We start from the raw sequence: 24,481 nt of genomic DNA on the forward strand, positions 1-24,481 counted from the left end.
AACAGTTAGTGGGGTTAAGGAGTTCTTTTTCAGGTTGGCAACCTGTAACCAGTGGGGTTTTACAGAGATCAGTGTCATAGTCACAGAGTCTTAGAACTGTGCAGCACAGAAACAGACCCTTCGGTCCACCTCGTCCATGCCAACCAGATATCCAAAATTAATCTAGTCCCATTTACCAGCATTTGGTCCATGCCCCTCTAAACCTTTCCTATTCATGTACCCATCCAGATACCTTTTAATGTTGTAATTGTACCAACCTCCACCACTTCCTCTGGCAGCTCATTCCAGACAACCACCATCTGTGTGAAAAAGTTACCCAGTAGATCCTTTTTATATCTTTCCCCTGTCATCCTAAACCTATGCCCTCTAGTTTGGACTCCACAACCCTGGGAAAAAGACCTTTCTATTTACCATATCCGTGCCCCTCATGATTTTATAAACCTCTATAACCCCACAGCCTCCGATGCTCCAGGGAAAATAGCTCCAGCCGATTCAGCCTGTCCCTATAGCTCAAATCCTCCAACCATGGCAATATCCTTGTAAAACTATTCTGAACCCTTTCACATTTAACATCATCCTTCCTATAGCAGGGAAATTAAAATTGAATGCAGTATTCCAAAAATGGCCCCACCGATACCGTGTACAGCTGCAACATGCCATCCCAACTCCTGTACTTAATGCTTGGACCTATACTCAATGCTGAGTCTGCAATGGTTTACAGTATGTATTAATGACTTCGAGTAAGGAAGGAAACCAGTGTACCATAGCTAGATTTGCAGACAACAGAAAAATAAATGGAAAGGCAAGTTGCAAGAGTGATACAAGTAGTTTACAGAGAGGTATTGATAGTTTAAGTAAATGGGCAAAAAGTTGGCAAATTAAGTACAATGTGGGAAAATGTGAAGTTGTTCACTTGGAAGAGAGACAAAATATTATTTAAATTTGGAAAGGGGAAACCTGCAGAAAGCTGCAACATAAAGGGACTTGGAGATACTTGTGCATGAAACACAGAAAGCTAACACATAAATACAGTGTACCATCAGGAAGAGCTAATGGAATGTTTTCCCTTATTTCAAGAGGATTGGAGTATAGAGTAGGGAAGTCTTACTGCAACTGAACAAGGTGCTCGTGAGACCACACCTGGAGGTACTGTGAGTAGTTTTGGTCCCATTATTTACGAAAAGATACCATTTCATTGAAGGCACTTCAAAGAAAATTCCCGAGGATGATCCCTGGTATGACAGGATAGTCTTACAAACAAAGGTCAAACTGGTTGGGATTCTACTTGTTGGAATTTAGAAGAATGAAAGGTGATCTCATTGAAACTTAAGAGGCTTAACAGGGCAAATGCTGAGAGGATGATAACTATCAAAGAAGAGTCTAGGACCAGAGGGTATAGTCTCAGAATTAAGGATTGTAATTTAAGACTGAGATAAAGAGGAATTTCTTCTCTCAGACGATTGAAAGTCTTCCTAATGCCATAATCCTGGCTGCACAAGGAATAGTGTAAGTGAATAAAATCAATGTACTCAAGCAGAGCTATCAGTGAGCAAGGAGGGAGACAGGAATCCATATCAAGACATACAAGGCTATGAGCCAAGTGCTAGTAAATGGGATAGAATAGTTAGGAGTTGTTTCTGACTAGTTCATAATTGATGGGCCAAAGAGCCTTTTCTGTGCTGTCGATGTCTATGATGCTATGACTGTCATTAATGGAGCTTGGTGAAAATCTGCAGGAGGAGACTCATCAGAAGCTTAAACATCAACCACTGACCTGTTTGACTGAATAACAAGTTATAATGCAAATAATCCCAGTAAACTTCTACAGGACAGCATTATTATTTCATCTTTAACATAACATTGGACATTGGCTACTGTTTGAATAATGATAAGCCACAGTATGTAAATGTGTAACTGCAAATGTTGCAATCCATTCTTGGGCAACTTTCCATCTCGTGAAATGACTGTTTATTGGCTGATAGTGGTAAACATTAACTCAGGAGCCCCACTCTGTCAGCCTCTGATGCATTTGCTGCAGAGAAAGACTAGTGTCTGTTTTATCTGGGTCTCAATCTTAGAGTAGAATAAAGGGTAGGCACAATGTTGAGGGCCAAATGGCCTGTACTCTGCTATATTGTGCTCTGTTCTGTGTCCTTCTTGACCAGCTGAGCTTTTTGTTTCTGCTCATCACTTTCGATGTCATTTCAAACCATCAGCTTCCACAGGCATCAGTGACTGTTTGCTCTTGTCAGTATCAATTCCTGATATCCTCAGCCTCATTTGTAGGTTTCTCGTCAACATCTTGATATCCAAAAGCCAGTTCATCATAGACAAAGCCTTTACAGTTATGTCTGTCATCTATCTGAGGGACAAATGCTGAGTCTTGTTGTTTTGACAATGAGCATAGATATTTTTCATCAGCCTGGTTGGGTGGTACATGGCTCAGTGGTTAGCACTGCTGCCTCTCAACACCAGTGACCCAGATTCAATTCCACTCTTGGGCAACTGCCTTGTGTGTTTGACTCAGTTTGCACATTCTCCCCGTGACTGCATGAGTTTCCTCTGAATGCTCTGATTTCCTCCCACAATCCCAACGATGTGCATTTTAGATTGATTAGAGACCCAGGCAGACAGTCGGTAACTATAGCAGGATTGAATGACATCACAGGTTCTAAAAAGAGACAACGCAAGATAGCAGACGATGACACATCCCTCCCAGATCGTCTCAATGCCTTCTTATGCTTGCTATGAACTGAATTTTGGCAGAGAGGTAACACCTATTCCGACAAGTCCTGACGAACTTATCCCAACAGTCACTGCATCAGAAGTCAGATCAGGTCTTCTTTGTGTGAATCCAGGGAAAGCAATGGGACCAGAAGGAGCACCAGGTCGTGCACTCAGAGCATGCGCAGATCAACTGGCAGAGGTCTTCTCGGAAATCTTCAACCTCTCCTTGCAGCAGGCCCCTGTCCCTGCCTGTTTCAAGAGGGCCAACATCGTCCCTGTGCCTAAGAAGGTTCATGCAGCATGTCTCAATGACTACCATCCTAATGTTAGTGGTCATGAAGTGCTTTGAAAGGCTGGTCATGGCATTAATCAACTCCAGCCTCCCTACTATTCTTGACCCACTCCAATTTGCCTATCGGACCAATAGATCCACATCAGATGCCACATCACTTGCCCTTCACTCCTTCCTCAAACATCTTGACTCCAAGAACAGCTATGTAAGAATTCTACTCATTGACCAGTTCAGCCTTCAACGCTATTATCCCCTGGAGACTGATTACTAAAATTAATGATCTTGGACTAAGCCCCACTCTCTGCAACTGGATCCTCAGGTTCCTGTCCCACAGGCCACAATCAGTGAAGATGGGGGACAATATTTCAACTAACACTCAACACTGGAGCCCCCCAGGGGTGTGTACTCAGCCCCCTACTGTGCTCACTGTATGCCCATGACTGTGTCACCAAATGCCAGACTAATGCAATTTACAAGTTTGTTGATGACATCACCATAGTCGGTCGAATCTCAGATGGCACCGAAACAGACTAAAGACCGGGAAAAATAGTGCACTGGGAACAAACTAACTCTCAATGCCAGCAAAACCAAAGAACTCATTATTGACTTTCAGCGGGATGTTACTCATGCCCCCCTACACATTAACAGTGCAGAGGTGGAACGAATGGAAAGTATCAAACTCCTGGGAGTGTCATCCACAACAAGCTCTCTTGGTCTCTTCAAGTGGATGCACTGGTTACAAAGGCCCAACAACATCCCTTCTTCCTCAGGCAGCTGAGGAAATTTGGCATGACGGCGAATACTCTTGCCAACTTTTATAGGTGCGCCATCGAGAGCATTCTGTCTGGATGTATCACTACCTGGTATGGCAACTGTACTAACCAAGTTTGGAGATAGTTATAGAGAGTGGTGAACATGGCCTGGTCCATCACAAAGGCCAACTTCCCATCTATAGAATCCATCTACCAGGCCCGCTGTCAAGGAAAGGCCACCAGCATTCTCAAAGATCCATCCCACCCTGGCAATACATTTCTACAACCTCTACCATTGGGGAGAAGGTACGGAAGCCTGAACACAAGCACCAGCCGGTTTCACAACAGTTTCTACCCTACTGTTGTTAGAATACTGAATGGACTCACAAACCCTTCACATTTGCCTGTATCTGTGTTTTGTTTTTGCTGCTGTTTACCTAATATTTACTTATCTATGCTACTTAACTCTGTGATTTGCCTGTATTGCTCGCAAGACAAAAGCTTTTTGTTGTGCCTTGGTACACGTGACAATAAATTCAATTCAATTCAACTGCCTATGCTAAATTGCCCACAGTGTCCAAGGTGTGTAGGTTAGGTGGATTTGCCATGGGAAATATAAGGTTACAGAGTAAGGGGAGGGAGTGGGTCTGGGTGGGATGGTCTTTGGAAGGTCAGTATGCACTTGGTGACCCGAATGACCTGCTTCTACACTGTAGGAATTTGATGATTTCTGTCCCTCCAGGCCACCTGAGACCTGAGTCCGAACCTCTGGCCCATAGGGCCCTTATTTGAAAGGCTTAATTGTCCAATCCTTGGATCAAGGGCTGGGAAGAGGATGCTGGAGGTAGGGCTAGGATGCCTGAGATCTGGAATCTGGAGGTTTGGAATGACAGTGTTGAAGTCAGAGGCTCAGGGGCTAAGGTGGAGAGTCAGAAAGCTTCTGAGGAAGGTCAGAGGCCTGTCAGGAAGCAATAGTGGACTCAGAGATTTATAGGAGCTGAATCAGAGACAGGGTGCAGAGTGTTAGGAATGGTTCTGGTTCGGTGATCAATCACAGCAGTTTCCTTACAAAGACAGGTAGATAGAAGAGAACTTATCTCCTCAATCCAACAGTCCTTGTCTGGGTTTAGCTGCCAGGTTTCTGAGGTTAACCCTGCCACCCACAGCTAAATTTGAAATTGTGATCACAAATGAGACTCCCAGACACATTGTGATTATTAAAATGCCAACCCACCTCCTTGAAACCAGGCAGCCACCCAGTTAAGTGGGTAGCTCAAGGGAATTCAAAACGTAGACAGTCAAACTTGACAAAAAAGTTAGAGCTGTGCGCAAAGATGAAGTGTAACCCATGTTTAATTGCCCTCTGGTGGTGAGCTGCCTTCTTGAACCACGGCAAACCATTTGGTGGAGGTGGATCTGCAAGGGAAGGAGTTCTGAATGACCTGAAGGTAGTAAAAAGATGAAGATGCTAAAGAGTTTGAATCACTGCAGATTTCAAAGGGTTCTGCCATGCTCTGTCACAAACCTTACCTACTATGTTGCCATGGAATGAGGCGATCAATTTGAAGAGCCTTGGAGAGCAGCCAATTATCTCCAGCAACTTAAATGACTTGCCATTGTTCACATAATCCAATGCCCTGGAGAGAACAGTTAAGGAACTATATCATGGTCTCCTTAGTTCACAACATTTCTCTTGTAGCTGCCACTATAAAGGATCATGTTCAGTTGCAAATCTTCCAGTTTTGAAACCATCCTGGGATACAGGGTAGATGTGTTGAGCCAGGAGTTTCTATGTGGCATGGGTGAGTTATTGTGTCATGCTGTTCAACACTGAGAATCACTGGTAGTTGCTGGAATCACTGCGGTCACCCTTGTTTAGATTAGATCAGATTCCATACAGTGCGGAAATAGGCCCTTTGGCTCAACAAGTCCATACGGACCCTCCGAAGAGTAACCCACCCACACCCATTCACCTATTCCCTTACTAATGCACCTATCACTATGAGCAATTTAGCATGGCCAATTCACCTGGCCTGCACATCTTTGGACAGTGGGAGGAAACCGGAGCAAACCCACGCAGACAAGGGGAGAATATGCAAACTCCATGCAGACAGTGACCCAAGGCTGGAATTGAACTCATGTCCCTGGCACTGTGAGGCAGCTGTGCTAACCACTGAGCCACTGTGCCGCCATCTTGTACAGGTAAAATTTTTGTATCATACATATCCAGGAGCACTGCCCCCTCTCTCCAAAAGTTTGTGCAGATGCTGCAGGTTTCTCATTCCTGCTGAGTCCAGATGTACAGCATCAGCAAACAGGAGCTTTGCCCATGGCAAGTTGGTCAATAGTTACACGCAGCTCTAACACTGTGGGTTTGCCACCTGTCATGCCAGGCGAAAGTGAGGACTGCAGGTGCTGGAGATTAGAGTCAAGATTAGAGTGGTGCTGGAAAAGCACAGCAGGTCAGGCAGCATCCGAGGAGCAGGAAAATCGACGTTTCGGGCAAAAGCCCTTCATCAGGAATGAATCCTCGGATGCTGGCTGCATTGCTGTGCTTTTCCAGCACCACTTTAATCTGTCTTGTCAGACAGCCTCTCTGTGGTGACCTCCATGGTGCTCTCTGTAAAGCAGAAGGCAAGGCTAGAGATCCCTCCAACTGTTTGTTGCATTTGGTGATGATCTCCTGTGACTTTGTTTTCAAGGGATGGAGCTCTTACCTTTTTGATCTCTCCATAAGTGCCCTTTGCATTCTGTGTCTTAAAAGACAACTGGAATTTTGGGCAAGCTTTTAGCCAGAAACTATTGATGCAACAATTTGCTGGGCTTTACTCTGATCAACTCTCAGTGCAGCTCGGAGATGAGGAATCCTCCAGTCAGTTCCTGACTCCCCAGAGCCTATCCAGTGATACCCATCTCCTATGAATGAATAATACAATAAAAAAAGGCAGTCATACTTTATGACCACACCTGCATTACAATCACCCACTCGATAAAAATGCTCTGAGATAGGGAATCAGATTTTTCCTTTGTACTGGAGAACAGTATCATAGTACAGATGCTCATGAAGCTAACAGTGCTGTTAGTGTTGAGAAATTGATGGAGAGCACAGGTTCTGAATTGTTTATGGGAATTTCTATCAGTGAGAGTATTGAACTCCACTCAGTCAGGCCTACACCCAGCTCACAAGTTTCCCCTGAAGTCTTCCCCTGCCAGATCAATGTGTAATGTTTGTTTTCCAGTGATCCACTCTCAGATCTTGTAGAGAAGCTACGTCAATGTTCAGTCTACCAAGTTCAGCAATGATCACTGTTGTCGTATTATTCAGCCATGATGTGGAGGTGCTGGTGTTGGACTGGAGTGGACAAGGTCAAACGTCAGACAACATCAGATTATAGCCCAACAGGTTTATTTGAAATCAGAAGCTTTCAGAATATTGCCTTTTCATCAGGTGAGGTTCACACGGAAAGCTTCTGATTTCAAATAAACTTGTTAGACTATAATCTGACTTTTGACAATATTCAGCAGCTGACCAAATTCAAGGTATCTATCAATCCTGTGTACCTAGCCCTGACATTCCAGTTTGCCATACATTGGCATTTTGTCTTTTTTGCTTGTTTGCCTCGTGAATTGGATTCTGCCCATTTGTTGAGCAGATACTCTCAGTTGGAGTGACTTCTCCAGGTGAAAGCTTGGGCAAGATTTTTGGAGACCCTGGGTGCTCAGACCTCACTTGCCTCTCTTGACCTCTCGAGTTGAGTCCAAAGGAATACAAAGCACAGTGTTCAGCATCGGCTTGGTTGCAGGCTTTGTTGAAAAGTTGACATATCACAGTTTCATCCTTGCGCTCAGCTCCAACTTTTTTGGCAGATTTGAAACTTTAATATTTAGTTCTCCCATGAATCACATTTGTATTTCCCATTTTGAATTTAACTAGTTGGGAGGTAGGGTTTAACATTCGAAAGGATTCTTGGTTTGAGGAAATGAATTCCTCTCTATCTGCCTGCCGGGTCCATTGTGCCTGAGTAAGGAAGCTGCTGTGATTGATTACCTGCCCAGAACCATTCCTGCTAATGAATCCCCAGTCTCTGATTCACCTCAAACATACCCAAGTGCACCCTATTACCCTCTTCCAGGTCTCTGACCTTGCCCAGTAGCTCCCTAATACACCACCTGAACGCCCCAACTCTCAGCCTCCAACCATTTTAACAGCCCTCAGGCCTTCAATTTCTTAGCCCCATTCCCAGCCTCCTAGCAAAATCTCCTGGATCCAAGGATTAGACTACACCCACCTAACGTGCGATTAGACAGCCAACTAGGTCTTGAAAATCAATTACCCCAACTCAGAATCAGCCATTCCAACCAGGATTGACCCCCAAAGATTTGAAATCACCCATTACCCCAAGATTGAATACCTCTCTTGTGAGTGACACTTTCATCAACTATAGTGTGGCTACCATAGCAGGTCAGAGATTAGCAATCCTGCAGTAAGGGCTCCCCAAAGCCTGTCCATCACCTACAAGGCACAAATCAGGAGTGTGATTGAAATCTCCCCACTTGCCCCGATGGGTGTGTCTGCAATAACACTGCTGTTCCCATTTCTGTGATCAGAGGGATAATCTCTGAAACAGATGGCCAATAAAGGATTCCACTGATATAAACCATCCCAATCCCTATCCCCATCACATGCCTCTGATGGGACAGGTAAGTAAAAATCCAACCCAAGATTTCAGATGAAAGGTCACTGACCCAACATGTTAACAGGTTGCCCAGCATAGTTTTTGTTTTAATTCCAAATTTCCAACCTCTGCTGTATTTTGCTTTTGAACTTGCATTAGCATACGCATTATCAAAGAATTTTGTTCCATATCATTGCCTGCGATGCTTTCTAATGTGCTTAGTTTGTCAAAGCTATCCTTTACTGGCCATCTGTTTCAGAGATTATCCCTCTGATCACGGAAATAGGAACTATCCAGGACAAAGCAGCCTATTTTATTGGGACCACACCCACAAGTATCCACTGCCTCCAACACCAAAGCTCAGCAGCAGCAGTGTGTACAATCTACAAAATGCACTGCAGATATCTGCCAAATATCCTCAGACAACGCCTTCATGACCACTTTCATCTTAAAGGGCAAAGGCAACAGACACATGGGAACACCACCATTCGCAAGTTCCCCTCCAAGTCACTCACCATCCTGACCGAGAAATACTTCGCTGTTCTTTCACTGTCGCTGGGTAAAAATCCTGGAATTCCATCCGTAATGGCATTGTGGGTCAACCCACAGCAGGTGGACTGCAGTGGTTCAAGAAGGCAGCTCATCACCACCTTCTCAAGGGCAACTAGGGATGGGCAATAAATGGTGGCCAGCTAGAGATGTCCACATCCAATGAGAGATTATAAAAAATTATGGCCCTACCTGTCCTTATGGTCCCCTCAGAAATGTTCCCCATCCAAGTGAATGCCAAGTCTGTCACCCAGATTGGTATCAATGTAGGGAACTTGATAACACATCTCGCAATTGAAACCCTGGCTTCTGGCTTCCTTCTGATTCCACTGATATAAACCACCCCCAGCCCCATCTCCATCCCATGCCTCCGATGGGACAGTTAAGTTAAAATCCAACCCAAGATTTCAGATGAAAGGTCACTGACCCAACATGTTAACAGGTTGCCCAGCATAGTTTTTTTTTAATTCCAAATTTCCAACCTCTGCTGTATTTTGCTTTTGAACTTGCATTAGCATACGCACTATCAAAGAATTTTGTTCCATATCATTGCCTGCGATGCTTTCTAATGTGCTTAGTTTGTCAAAGCTATCCTTTACTGGCCATCTGTTTCAGAGATTATCCCTCTGATCACGGAAATGGGAACAGCAGTGAGTACTGCGTCAGGCTCACTGGAGATAAAGTGGCCTCCGGGGTGACTCATACCTGGATAATTTCTCTTCCCTTCGGACAGGAAACACAACTCACAGAATGGCTCAAAAAACTGTCTTGATTACTGGCTGTTCCTCAGGAATTGGCTTGGCCATAGCCTCTAAACTGGCCAACGATGATAAGAAAAGATTTATGGGTGAGTTTCAAGCATAAAGGTTTGTCTCTCAGAGAGACAGATACAATATTATGAATGGAAAACAGGGAGTAGGAGAGATACAAACGAACTTAAAAATATTTAGCCTGAGCAGGAGTAGAAAGAGGGACAGAAAGAGATTGGATAATGTCACAGGATGCCATGTGGTAGAGTAATAGAGACAAGAATAGAGAGAATGTTAGTGTGGAATGGTTGAAAATATAAATAAGTTGGAGAAAGAGCTAGGAAAAGATTGGTAAGCAGGATAGAGTAAAGAGAGTGTGAAGGGGAGGGATGTGAGCAAAAATAGAAGAGTGAGTACATGCAGAGAGAAGTGGGATAAAGTGAAGGGCAAGGCAGAGGGAAAGGAACAGAGCTCAAAGCAGCGACTGGGATTATGAAGTTGAGCAGGAATTGAGTGTGCAAGGTTGAAGGTTCCATTACAACATGGAAAAAGTATAAAGTATCTGAAGTTACTTACTTGGATTCTCTCAGATACATTTGAAAATATGTTCACACCCACTGGAGTACAAAATGAAAAACAATACATGATGCTATCATTCAGGCTGATTTACATTGTATGTGGCAGTGTGAGGAAATAATAGGGAAGGAATGCAAATCTCTGATTGTTGGCCATTTATAATGATGTATTAGCCTGAATGTACTCAGCAGACAGTCAATTCAAGCTGCAAATACAGTCAAGGAAATGATTACAGGAAATTGTTTGCATTTCTGAGACATCATAATCTTGACAAGCCATCACTTTTAGTGTTAAAAGTATTAAACGTGCTGGAAAAGTTTTGGTAGTTGAGTTTTTTTAGAGCTTTGTCTAATGAGGAATCTGAGACCTGTACCTGCTATTTGTATTTTTATTATTTGTAAATCCATTTGCAGTCTATGCCACGATGAGGAATCTGGGTAAGAGACAAGATCTTGTGGATACTGCCGGAAGTTCACTGGGCAAAACACTGGAGATTAAACAATTAGATGTTTGTTGCGAAAAGTCAATCCGTGACTGTATTAGCAGTATTCCCAACAGGAAAGTCGATATACTTGGTAAGGACATCTAGTCTTAAAATGATTCGGAAATAATTTGTTGGACTGGATGTGAAGAAAGTTAACTCAATATAGAATTCAGGAGAAAGTTACTTTCTCATTAAGCTTTTAGAGTGTGGAAATTGCAAGTACAATTCTGCAGCTGATGCCTACAATGCCTCATGCCCAGATTTGAACTGCGAGATCTGTTTCTATCTCATTTAATGCAGCTGTAGGGCCACACAACATGATGGAGAGTGTTTGCAGTGTGAAGATGGGACATCTTGCTTATTGGTCACTCCTCCCAATACTGTTATAGATGAATGCACTTGTGCCAGGTAGATTGGCAATGGCATGGTCAAGCAGATTCGTCCCTCAAGTTTATTCGCTCACCACATGCAATGGTCCAGATAAGCAGCTTTAGAATTGGTCAACTCCATCTGTTGTAAAGCCATCAAGATACTCTTGGTAGTAAATGGGAAGTCCCAGCCACAGTACATTGGGCAGAATTAAACTGCCGCCACTGGAATGAGGACAGTGGCAGTGTGGGTGGAGAGAATTGGCTGGGAGTACCACATTGAATTCCCAGTGTCAGGGAAGCTGTCACTTGTTAAAATGGCACTGACCTGGAGATTAACTGTGAGCTGGACTGCCCTCCCACACTGACGGAAGACTGTCCAAAATACTCTGTCAGTTTGTCAGTGGTCTCTTGGAGTATGGGGAAAAGGTGTTATTCCTCATTGACAGGCAGTCAGTGCCTGATTGAGAACTCAACATTGGGCGTGAAGGTTCAACCCATGTCTGAGCCTCCAACTCCCTCTGTGACTCTTCTCTCCTGCTCCCTGTGAAATGTATCCTGCCTTCATTCACCTTTGGTCTGATACTTCATCGATCCTAATGCTCTGGTGAGTGCATTATCAGCAGCCACCACTGTTGTGTCCCATGCTGAGGTGGATGCTGTGTGGGTTTATTCTAGCCCTCATTCAGAGGGATGTTCAGGATTAATTGCTACTTGCTTGTAATCGCTTTCAAGCCAGTCGGGTTACAAATGTCAGATTTCCTTCCCTAAAGGACATTAGTAAACCAGCTGAGGCTTTACAACAATGCTAGTTTCCATTAACGATGAGATTTTCATTCCAGATTCATGATTTAATTACATTAAAGTTGCCCAAATGGTGGGGTTGTGAGATTTGTCTCTGGACCATTAGTCGAATGACACTACCACAATACTAGTGTTCTCAGTGCCATTTACTGATCTTGCTTCTATCTCCCTTGGTACCTCTACATAAAAGAATTCAATTGGTTTCCATTTCAAAAATGTCAACTGACCTAAGCCTCAAAAGGTTTTGCAGAGGTCAAAAATTCCCTTCTCTGTTGAAATTGTCAGACAGCTTATCCAAGGTCTGGTACTGGGCGACCAGAAATATCCTTCAATTATATATTGGAAAACAATTATTATTTCCTTCAGTCTTTACCACAAAATGCTGCCCACCCTGCAGCTTTTGGCCACGTCTGCATCATCAGTGAGACCATCTATTTCCCCAGTGCAACATCAGTGACCCTCTCTTCACCTCAGTTCACCTGCTGTAGAAACTGTTCTGCATGTCTTTGTTACGTTTACTCTATTTCAACACATTCTGCCAATCTCTTCCCCTTGGGTAAATTTGAGGTGATTTGTAACTTTGCCAGCTATGTTGTAGGTTGTATTGTTCAGCCAGCACTCTCTGTCACTTTATTCATACTGAATCCAAGAGACGCATTGCTGCAATTTAAAATTCTCAAACTGTTATTTCTAAATCCCCTACATGGCTTTACTCCTCCCCATTTCTGTAATCTCTTCCAATCCTTCTGTTATAGATGAATGCACTTCCGCTCCTTTAACTCAACTGCAGTTTCTCTACCACTGAAAGGGCCTGTCTGCACCCTTTCATCTGAACCAGCCAAAATAAATTGATTGAAGTGATTGTCTTGTTACTTAAACAATGGTGAAAACCACAGTGAACTTTTAACATTAACTTCAAACTGCAGCCTTGTTTGTCCCAGAGTTTCCTTTCCTTTAATCAAATCCTCATAATTCCCTTAAATAATGTTAGAATTTCCACACATTTATCACCTTTGACAACTTACTTAAAAGACATTTGTTACTGAAATTTCTAAACAATATTTTATCTCTTCTGTGGATTTGCAATTGTGGTATGTGTTCTGAAATCTTAATTTTTTGTTTGTGTGACAGTAGATTTTCTGTCCTGAATTTGCACCTGCAGTGTTATATATTCAGAGCTGATGAATCTTATTCGACATTGGTCACATATTAATGACGGAAATGCCTACAGAGTGATATGAGGGCTGAAGGTATTAAATTATGACGATAGTTAGGATAGATTAGGTTTGGGTATGGTGGATTAAATGACGATCTAATTGACAGTTTAAGATGATTAGAGGATTTGATGCATACATGGTGCAGTTCACTCGGGGAATCTGCATTGTTGTGGCAGGATGCACTTTTACACAGAAACATGGAAAATAGTAGCTGGATTAGGCCATTCGGCCCTCCCACCCTGCTCCACCATTCAGTATATCATGGCTGATCATCCAACTCAGTATGCTATTCTCCCGTACTGATACTCCAACTCAGTATGTCACCAGAACATGACCTAGGTCTCTGGATTAATAGTCTGGCAAAAGTACCACTCGGCCATTTGCCTACCCAATGGACACAAATGGGTGTGACATGTGTCAAATAGGAGGCAGCTAAAGATACATTCTTGGGAGACACTTGAGTTAGTGGTGTAGTAAAGCCATTGCAAGTCACTCTGACTGTGAGGTGATAGATCAGAACCTCAGGTGAGACCAAACCCACCTGGTTGATTGCAGTGGAAAGGTGCTGGAGTAGGATGGCGTAGTATATCAAAGGCACAAGGAAGGGTGTGAAGAATGAGGAGGAATAGTTTATCTTTGCCACAGTCACATAGGATGTCATTTATGACTTTGATAATAGGAGCTGTTTTAGTGGAGAAACTCAGCAGGTCTGGCTCTTCAAATCCTTCTGAAGAAGGATCACTGGACCCAAAATGTTAACTCTGCTTTCATGCCACAGATGCTGCCAGACCTGCTGAGTTTCTCCAGCAATTTCTGTTCTTTTCTTTTGGATTTCCAGTGCCTGCTGTTCTTTGTTTTATTTTTGAGTATTGTGACACAGGTGGAAAACTGATTGGAGGAGTTCAAACATGGATTTCTGGGAAAAGTGGGCATGGATTCAGAAATTGACAGTGTGTTCAGGACTTTGGAGAAGAAAGGGAAGTTGGATTTGGAGTAATAGTTTGCAAAGAGTAAGGAGGTTCAGAATTACCTTCTAAAGGAGAGGACAATGAAGGCAGTTTCAAGGGGGAGTGAGAACCATTAAAAGTATTGGCTAACGTGGGAATTAGGATGGGATCTTGAACAGTCAGCAGATTAGTTGGAGCTGGATTCGGATCCCATGGACAAGCTGAGCTTTGAGAGAATGGCACTGACATGCAGGAGCAAGTAGAGAAAGGAACTATCACAGGGTTAGGACAGAGGATCCTTAAACAAAGAGCAAAGAAAATTACAGCACAGGAACAGGCCCTCCGGCCCTTCAAGCCTGCACCGATTCATATCCTCTATCTAAAGCTGCCATCTATTTTCTCAGGATCTGTATCCCTATGCTTCCTGTCCATTCATGTATCTGTCCAGATACATCTTTAATGATACTATCGTTCCTGCCCCTACCAACACCACTGGCAACACATTCCAGTCACCCATCACCCTCTGTGTAAAGAACTTTCCACGTATATCTCCCCTAAACTCTTCCCCTCTCACTTTGAACTCGTGACCCCTAGTAATCGAGTCCTCCACTCTGGGAAAATGTTTCTTGCTATCCACCCTGTCTACACCTCTCATGATGTTGTAGGCCTCAATCAGGTCTCCCCTCAACCTCCTTCTTTCCAATGAAAATAATCCTAATCTACTCAACCTCTTCTCATAGCTAGCACCCTCCATACCAGGCGACATCCTAGTGAAACCCTCTTTGCACCCTCTCTAAGGCATCCACATCTTTTTGGTAATGTGGTAACCAGAACTGTGTGCAGTATTCCAAATGTGGCCGAACCAAAGTCTTATACAACTGTACTCAATATCCCATCCATATGCCTTCCTGACCGCTCTGTGTTGCCACCTTCAGGGAACAATGGACCTGAACACCCTGATCTCTCGGTACATCAATTTTCCATTTATTGTATAGTTCACGGTGGAATTGCATCTTCCAAAATGCATCACCTCACATTTGTCCAGATTGAACCTATCTGCCATTTCTCTGCCCAACTCTCCAATCTATCTATATTCTGCTGTATTCTCTGACCGTCCCCTTGACTATCTGCTACTCCACCAATCTTAGTGTCATCTGCAGATGTGCTATGAGGCAACCTACACATTCCTCCAAATCATTTCTGAAAATCACAAACAACAGTGGTCCCAGTACAGATCCCTGTGGGACACCAGTGGTAACAGGTCTCCATTTTGAGAAGCTCCCTTCCACTACTATCTGTCTCCTGTTGCCCAATTACTTCTCTATCCATCTAGCTAGAACACCCTGGACCCCATGCGACTTCATCTTCTCCATCAGCCTACCATGGGGAACCTTATCAAAGCCCTTACTAAAGTCCATGTATATGACATCTACATCCCTTCCCTCATCAACTGATTTTGTTACCTCTTCAAATAATTCTTTTTTAGATTAGATTCCCTACAGTGTGGAAACAGGCTCTTCAGTCCAACAAGTCCACACCGACCCTCCGAACAGTAACCCACCCAGTCCCATTTCCCTCTGACAAATGCACCTAACACTACGGGCAATTTAGCACAGCCAATTCATCTGACCTGCACATCTTTGGACTGTGGGAGGAAACCGGAGCACCCAGAGGAAACCCACGCAGACATGGGGAGAACGTGCAAACTCCACACAGACAGTCACCCGAGGCTGGAATCGAACCTGGGACCCTGGTGCTGTGAGGTAGCAGTGCTAACCACTGAGCCACCGTGCCGCCCCATGGTTTGGAAGACATGACCTTACCTACACAAGACCATGCTGCCTATCACTGATAAGCTAATTTTCTTCTAAATGGGTATATATCCAATCCCTGAGTATCTTCTCCAGTAGCTTCCCTACCACTGAAGTCAGGCTCACAGGTCTGTAATTACCTGGATTATCCCTGCTACCTTCTTAAACATTAGCAATTCTCCAGTTCTCTCGGACCTCCCCCGTGTTCAAGAATGCTGCAAAGATATCTGTTAAAGCCCCAACTATTTCCTCTCCCACTTCCTTCACTAACCTGGGATCGATCCCATCTGGTCCTGGGGACTTGTCCACATTAATGCCTTATAGAATACACAACACTTCCTCCCTCCTTACGCCAACTTGACCAAGCGTAATCAAAGATCCATCCCTATCAACATCCGCCATGTCCCTGTACTCGGTGAATACTGATTCAAAGTATTCATTAAGAATCTCACCCACTTTCTCTGACTCCACGCATATCTTTCCTCCTTTGTCCTTGAGTGGACCAATGCTTTCCCTCCTCACCCTCTTGCTCCTTATATGTGAATAAAAGGCTTTTTCCTTACCCAGCTCGCTAAGGATATCTCATGACACCTTTTAACCCTCTTAATTCCTCATTTCAGATTGGCCTGCATTCCCAATATCCTTCCAAACCTTTGTCTGTCTTCAGTTGCCTAGACCTTATGTACACATCCTTGTTCCTTTTTGCTAGTGTCACACTTTCACCTGTCATCCATGGTTCCCTAATCTTGCCATTTCTATCTTTCATTTTCACAGGAACATATCTCTCCTGAACCCTAATCAACCTCTCTTTAAAAGCATCCCACATATTGAATGTGGATTTCGCTTCAAAAAGCTGCTCCAAATCTACATTCCCTAGCTCCTGCCAAATTCTGGTATAGTTGGCCTTCTCCCAATTTAGCACTCCTCCTTTAGGACCACTCTCATCTTTAGAACATAGGACATAGAACAATACAGTGCAGAACAGGCCCTTCGGCCCTCAATGTTGCACTGACCTGTGAACTATTCTCAGCTCATCCCCCTACACTATCCCAAAATCATCCATGTGCTTATCTAAGGATTGTTTAAATCTCCCTAATGTGGCTGAGTTGATTACATTAGCAGGTAGGGCATTCCACGCCCTTACCACTCTCTGCGTAAAGAACCTACCTCTGACATCGGTCTTAAATCTATCACCCCTCAATTTGTAGCTATGCCCCCTCGTACACACTGACGTCATCATCCGAGGAAAAAGACTTTCACTGTCTACCCTATCTAATCCTCTGATCATCTTGTATGTCTCTATCAAATCCCCTCTTAGCCTTCTTCTTGCCAATGAGAACAAGTTTAAGTCTCTCAGCCTTTCCTTATAAGACCTTCCCTCCAGACCAGGCAACATCTGCACCTTTTCCAATGCTTCCACATCCTTCCTTAAATATGGGAACCAGAACTGCATACTCTATACCAAGTGCGGCCGCACCAGCATTTTGTAAAGTTGCAGTATGAGTATTTGTCCGTGAGTATTCTAAAACTTATTGAGTTGTGATCGCTATTCCCAAAGTAATCCCCGACTGAAATTTCAACCACCAGGCCAGGCTCATTTCCTAACACCAGGTCCATTAAGGCACCTTCCTGAGTTGGACTACTTACATACTGCTCTAGAAAACCCTCTTGGATGCTCCTTACAAAAGCTTCCGTAAAGGAAGGTTGCTCTGTGGGCACTGTGAAATTAAGGAGATGGTGGAGGTAGCTGAGTGAAGATCTCAGTCTTAGAGGCAACAAAATGTAGGAGTTCCTTGTATTTGTCTGAGATGAAAATGGAGGAATCAAAAGGGATGGATTTAAGACAATAGTTTGCTGCAGAGGTAAGGATTTGGAGGTGTTCTTTGTATTTGGTGGTTTTGGCAAACAAGAGCAGACCTGATAATGGCATGTTTGAATAAGGTGACTTAAACAAATGTAATGGTTGCATGAAAAGTAAATAATTTAAAAATAAACTTGCTAAAGTAGTTTTGTAGAAGGGATTGGAAGGCAGACTGCTTGATGTCAGAGCATGCCATCCCTTAAGAATTAGTTTGTTCAATCCACTGTATTATTCTGAAAATTAAGTGGCTTACAACTCAGTGAAGATTGGAGAGTCAGTTTACTGAAGAAAATCTCTTAATGCTGATTTAATAAGGACATTGAAGCTCTGCAAATATGTGAATTTACATATATTTACATTAGGTGAAAGTCAGGGCTGCAGCTGCTGGAGATCAGAGTCGAGAGTGTGGTACTGGAAAAGCACAGCAGGTCAGGCAGCATCCAAGGAGCAGGAGAATCAATGTTTCGGGCAAGAGCACTTCATCAGGAATATTTAAATTTATATATATATATCTACATTATTTTAATAATATCTCAGCTTTGCTAAGTTAAAAACAAAAACTGAGTAGAAACGTGTGATTGTATAATTCTGTGTATTATCTCTTCCAGTTAGCAATGCTGGAATGGGGATGATTGGACCGATTGAGTGCCAGAGCTTGGAGGAGATGAAGAATGTTATGGACACCAACTTCTTTGGACTTGTTCGACTCCTTAAAGAAATCTTACCAGATATGAAGAAGAGGAAAAAGGGTCACATCGTGGTGATTAGTAGTGTGATGGGAATTCAGGGTATGGTTTGCAATGTAATTACTTCACTAATATGCCCATTAAGATCAAATTCTTGCATTGTCCATGTTCTATTTAATTCAATCTGTGAATTAATTTCTCTTTCTTGAGTGGCGTTACTTTTCATAAGAAATTTCAGCTAATTGTCTATCTCTTTTCTTTTCAGGAATTTTGTTCAACGATATCTATGCTGCCTCAAAATTTGCAGTCGAAGGATTTTGTGAAAGTTTAGCAATTCAGGCAATAAAATTCAAATTGAAGTAGGTAACAATTGTGCTAACTTTGGGAAAAGATAGCTTTGAGTTAATTCTTGCCCATTTATTACATTTTTACATATGTGGAATTGATTTAAATGATCTGCTGCAGAAGACATTCAGATTATTACGTTATATGGTTCATAAAGATTCACAAGGATGTTGCCAGGGTTGGAGGATTTGAGCTGTAGGGAGAGGCTGAATAGGGTGGGTTGTTTCCCTGGAGTGTCGGAGACTGAGGAGTGACCTTATAGAGGTTTATAAAATCACAAGGGGCATGGATAGAGTGAATAGACAAGGTCTTTTCCCTGGGTTGGGGGAGCCCAAACTAGAGGACAAAGGTTTAGGGTGAGAGGAGATCAATTGAAAAGGGACTTAAAATGCAACTTTTTCATGCAGAGGGTAGTGTGTGTATGGAATGAGCTGCCAGAGGAAGTGATGGAGGTTGGTACAATTACAACATTTAAAAGGCATCTGGAGGGGTATATGAATAGGAAGGGTTTAGAGGGATATGGGCCAAATGCTGGCAAAACAGACTAGATTAGATTATCTGCTTGGCATGAAAGAGTATGACCGAAGGATTTGTTTACATGCTGTATATCTCTATGACTCAATGATTCTATATCTGCCAGTGTATGCATTTGGTGATTACATAAGCAAATTTTCTATTTTATGTTTCCTATTATGTAAATAATTTTTATAATAGCTAAGGTGCCATTTCATCAGTCAGTTGTATACTCATTTTATCTATGAAAATCTTTCGCCACACTTTGCAGCTGAGTAAATGTCACTTACATTAGCTTCTGATCCAAATTTTTGTTCATCAGACTACGCACATATTGACTGCTTACAAGGGGAGCAAGTTTGGTGTCGGGGTGGGTGGATGTGCTGCAGCAGTGGGTAGAATAGAAACCATTGCCCCCTTGGCTACTTGTAAACATCATTTTTGGTAAACCTCCCAGAGTATATTTCCCCTCTGATCCTCTATGGTATATCCCTCATCTTACATTGGAACATTACAGAGTGTGGGCTCTGAAAAGGAGACCTTACTGGACCCATATCTTCCCAACAGTGAGTTGAACATTGACCTTTTCTCCCAATTAAATTACCAGGAAAACAATATCATGTTTTCGGACAAACAGAAGGTCTGTCTGCCCCTCACTCCATTTATGAACTCAATAGGACTCTGATTGCCACCAGTTGCAGAATGATATGTTAAGTTATTAAAAATGTATAATGACTTGCATAACATTTATTTTGTAACTTGTCATTTTCTCAAAACCTCCCAAATTGTATCAGAAATAGCAGGATGCCATTTTAACACACAGGTGTAAAACTGGCATTCCTGAGTGGCCACTCATTCCAGTAAAAAAACCTAATTTCCATTTTCATCAGATTCCACAATGGAAGCAGAGTTGGAGTGGCAAAATTTGATCCCCTGTGAAATTCCTTCTCACCTCAATATTAAAGTGTTGCCCCTTCATTCTGAGGCTGTGCCTTCGGGTCTCAGCCTCTCCTACTAGTGTAGGATAAAAACAATGACTGCAGATGCTGGAAACCAGATTCTGGATTAGTGGTGCTGGAAGAGCACAGCAGTTCAGGCAGCATCCAAGGAGCTTCAAAACTCCTACTAGTGGTCCACTCTATCCAGGTCCCTCAGTATTCTGTACATTTCAATCAGATCCCACGCCCATTTCTAAACTCGATCGAGTACAGACACAGAATCCTCAAGTACTCCTCATAATGGTGTAAAAACAATGACTGCAGATGCTGGAAACCAGATTCTGGATCAGTGGTGCTGGAAGAGCACAGCAATTCAGGCAGCATCCGAGGACAGGCAAAATCGACGTTTCGGGCAAAAGCCCTTCATCAGGAATAAAGGCAGAGAGCCTGAAGCGTGGAGACGTCGATTTTGCCTGTCCTCGGATGCTGCCTGAATTGCTGTGCTCTGCTAACTCAGAAGGACAATGGAACAGATTCAGGAAAACATAAATGGACCGATATCAAAGAACTAGTTTGAAGTAAAAAAGGCAGAGAAGGAAAGAAATAACAGCAATGACGTTACAAGTTCCTCTCTCCCTGTCTGTCTCCAGCTCAGGAACCAGTGTCCAATGAAAAAGCAACTTGGAAAAACAGCCATTCATTGAGATCTCAAGGACGTCTGCAAACTCTGTCACTGTTGAGGAAACAAGACAACAGCAAAACAATTGTGGTGTCAAGTTTCACTCTCATAATTCAAGAACTTTAAAATGCTATTTATTTTACCTTCCTGTCTGTAATAGACACCGTAACCCTTTTAAACATATTATCTGTGTTTTTGTGTGCGTATCACATAATGTTTTTACTATTTTGATTGGAGGGATTGTGAGTAATAGATTTCATTTTCCTTTCACCAAGAAACCTTGCATTTTCGGCTAGTTCATTTTAAACTGATTAGAACATAGAACAGTACAGCAGAGGAACAGGCTCTTTAGTCCACCATTGCTGTGCTGACCATGATGCCATTCTAAACTAATCCCATCTGCCAGGACATGGCCTATATCCCTTTATACCCCGTTTGTTCATGGGTTTGTCTAAATGGCTCCTAAACATTGCTATCATATTTGCTTCTACCATCTCTCCTGATAGTGCGTTCCAAGCATCTACCACCTTCTGTGCAAAATTTTCGCCACACATATCTCCTTTAAACTTTCACCTTTTTACCTTAAAGTTATGCCCCCTAGGATTTGACATTGCCACCCGGGGTAAAATACTCAAACTATCTACTCGATCCATGCCCATCATAATTTTTGTATACTATCAGTTCATCCATGAGCCCCAATGCTCCAGCAAAAACAATGCAAGCTTGTCTAATCTCTCCTTCTAGCTAAGTCATTCTAATCAAAGCAACACCCTGGTAACCTACTTTTGCATTATCTACAAAGTTTCCACATCTTTCCTTTAGGGTAATGACAAAAAATGCATGTAATACTCTAAATGTGGTTTACCTAAAGTCTTATGCAGCTGTGACATGTTGTGCCAACTTTCACATTCATTACCCTAACTGGTGAAGGCAGGCATGCCATATGCCTTCTTTGCCACCTTATCTACTTGTGTTGCCACTTTCAGGATGCTATGGACATTGCACGCCAAGATTCCTCAATATATCAAATGCTCCTCATGGTCCTGCATCATCCCAACTTGTTCAGATTAAACTCCATCTGCCATTTCTCTGTCCAACTTTCCAACTGATTTATATCCTGCTGGATCCTTTGATAACCTTCCTCAATATCCAGAACTTGACCAAACTTTGTGCCAACTGCAAACTTACTAATCAGGCCACCTACATCTACATCAAAATCATTTATATGTTCCAGGCAACAAAGGTCTCAGCACAGGATCCTTGGGTACACCTTGGTCACAGATCTCTGGTCAGAAAAACACCCTTGCACAACTACCCTCCATCTTCTATGAGCAAATAAATTTTGTATCCAACTTACTGTGGATCCCATGTGACTTAATCTTCAGGGCCGGCCTACCATGAAGGACCTTGTTAAATGCAATTGTCAAATGTCAAATGTCTTAGTAATTGCATTTTAATTTAAGCATGATAGCTCAAAAAGAAATAAGATAACTTGTTATGATCAAATAAAAGTGGGTTAATAGAAGGGAACTGATCATGTCTCCTCATCTGATCATAATAATACGTTATGCAGTTTTTCTCTTTGTTAAGCTGTAGAAAACAAAAAGCATACCAAACCTTCTCATGAAGTTATGTTATGATAATGGTCGCGAATAAACTGCATAGTACTGTTGTAATTACAGTTGACAATTACAGATATTATTTTAGCACTGGGATTCTATTGTTCTTTGTTCATGGATTGTGTGTGTTGCTAACATGTATAAAACATTCTGAACCAGGCTTGACAAGGAGGAACCTTCTCACGTTGTTGTGGTCTATGTGGTAGGTAAGCCCTCAGTGTTATTAGGGAGAGAGATCCAGGGTTTTGATTTTACAACAGTGAGATTTTGCAACAGTTTCAACACAAAATCATAAGTCGCTCAGAGGGGAATATGCAAAAGATGGTGTTCTCATAAACCTGCTGTGCTTTTTAATCTTGGTAGCAGAAGTTTCAAGCCTGCATCACTCCGAAAGCTAGTATGCTTCCAATTAAACCTGTTGGACTATAACCTGGTGTTGTGTGATTTTTAACTTTGTCCACCCCAGTCCAACACCGGCATCTCCAAATCATTGTAAACGGTGCACATTGTTGGCATAGTGCATACAATGTGAAGACACTTGCTGAAGAATTTTATAGTAATGGGGAAGGTAGTTAATGCAGCAAATTTGGTAAATTACAGTGAGAAATCTTGTTAGGCCATGTCGCATAACTCCCTCCAGAAAACTCAAAACAACTTAACCTTAGTCAAAAAATGTAAGGTTCAGCTCATAATCTGTAATGACAGACCCTGACCAGTGAAAAGTTTCCCCTCAATCTCAATTTGATGAAGGCTTTTTGATGATACACAGGGTCAAGAGTTGAAAGCAATCTTTCTCACTTGAGCTCATGTTTTCAGCATTTTGACCAGGGCTGCAATAAAATCAAGAACTGAGTTGTCTCGAAAGAGTCCAGATGAACGTGAGTTAGTCAGATAGGAAAAGCCAGTAAAATCTTGTCTGCTCATTTCCAAATATTAATGGTGTTTCTCCTCTAGGCTGCAATGTAACTGTTGCAATGTTACATGTTGTTGGATGTATGCTGTAGATGTATTAAATAGCTTGCCTCGGACTGTCGCTAATTTTGGAGTACAAGTCTTCAGTATTGTTGCCAGAAACTTGTCGGGGCTCAGAGCCTTTGTTGTATCTTGTGTTTTCAGGCATTTTGTATGTCGTGAAATGAATTCAGTTGTCTAAAGGTTAGCTGTGAAACTTAGGGTAAGACTGATTGAATTGTGCTGTCAGTTCTTCTGGTTGAATTTGATAACAAATGCTTCAGCTTTGGCATTTACACTGATGTTCTGTGCTCCCCCAAATTGATAATGGACATGTTGGTGCGAGTGGCTCATCAGCAAGGAGTTTCTTTACCAGAAACTTGTTCTGTTTGCTTGTCTCTGCCATGGAAATTTGAGTTTTGGCAAAACCCTTGCAACATTGAATTAATTGTGCAATGTTTCTGACATTTTTTAAAAAAGTAAATATTTTCACAGCTGAGTCATCACTTAACCATCAATGATAATGGGCATTAATGACTAATCATTACTGATGAATATCTTAATTCACTGTAAAGATTAGCTTTAGAAACTGTAGAAGTTGGCTTTGGATAAAGGTCACGGCATTTTCTTGTAATTTCATGTACTGTACAACAAGGGCATTTAAGACATAACTAACATATAAAATCATATTTCTAGTATGGAATTTTCCCACTTTCTTTTTAAGTATATTTGTCAAGTGAAATTTGTGGCACCCAAACACCATGACGTGGAGCAACTTTTCCCATGCAGTCTTCAGTTCTTCACCTCACTTTTTACCCAACTGGGGTCTTGGGTGACTTTCTTGGGGACTGGCGTGGCCTGAGAGGTGGATGGAGAGCCACCTGCACCATAGCTAAAGCCCAGCTACACACCAATTCAGGACAACTGCAAGTCACAA

The 24,481-nt window shown here is 42.5% G+C and overlaps 1 protein-coding gene across 2 annotated transcripts in view; it reads left to right on the forward strand.

Moving 5' to 3' along the window:
* The first annotated feature begins 9,679 nt into the window (after window positions 1-9,679).
* The window catches only part of zgc:109982 (uncharacterized protein LOC553564 homolog), a 21,737-nt gene continuing 6,935 nt past the window's right edge, over window positions 9,680-24,481 (forward strand). Inside the window, exons 1-4 of one of the 2 annotated variants that reach the window (XM_043698822.1) lie at window positions 9,686-9,843; window positions 10,735-10,896; window positions 18,422-18,601; window positions 18,765-18,858. In XM_043698822.1, the coding sequence (XP_043554757.1) occupies window positions 9,747-9,843; window positions 10,735-10,896; window positions 18,422-18,601; window positions 18,765-18,858 (533 nt within the window). In that variant the 5' untranslated portion in view covers window positions 9,686-9,746. Of the gene's footprint in view, window positions 9,844-10,734; window positions 10,897-18,421; window positions 18,602-18,764; window positions 18,859-24,481 lie in introns of both variants that reach the window. The other variant, XM_043698823.1, reaches the window with a different exon arrangement.

The sequence above is a fragment of the Chiloscyllium plagiosum genome, chromosome 11 (assembly GCF_004010195.1).
Source record: "Chiloscyllium plagiosum isolate BGI_BamShark_2017 chromosome 11, ASM401019v2, whole genome shotgun sequence".
NCBI classification, from domain to species: domain Eukaryota; kingdom Metazoa; phylum Chordata; class Chondrichthyes; order Orectolobiformes; family Hemiscylliidae; genus Chiloscyllium; species Chiloscyllium plagiosum.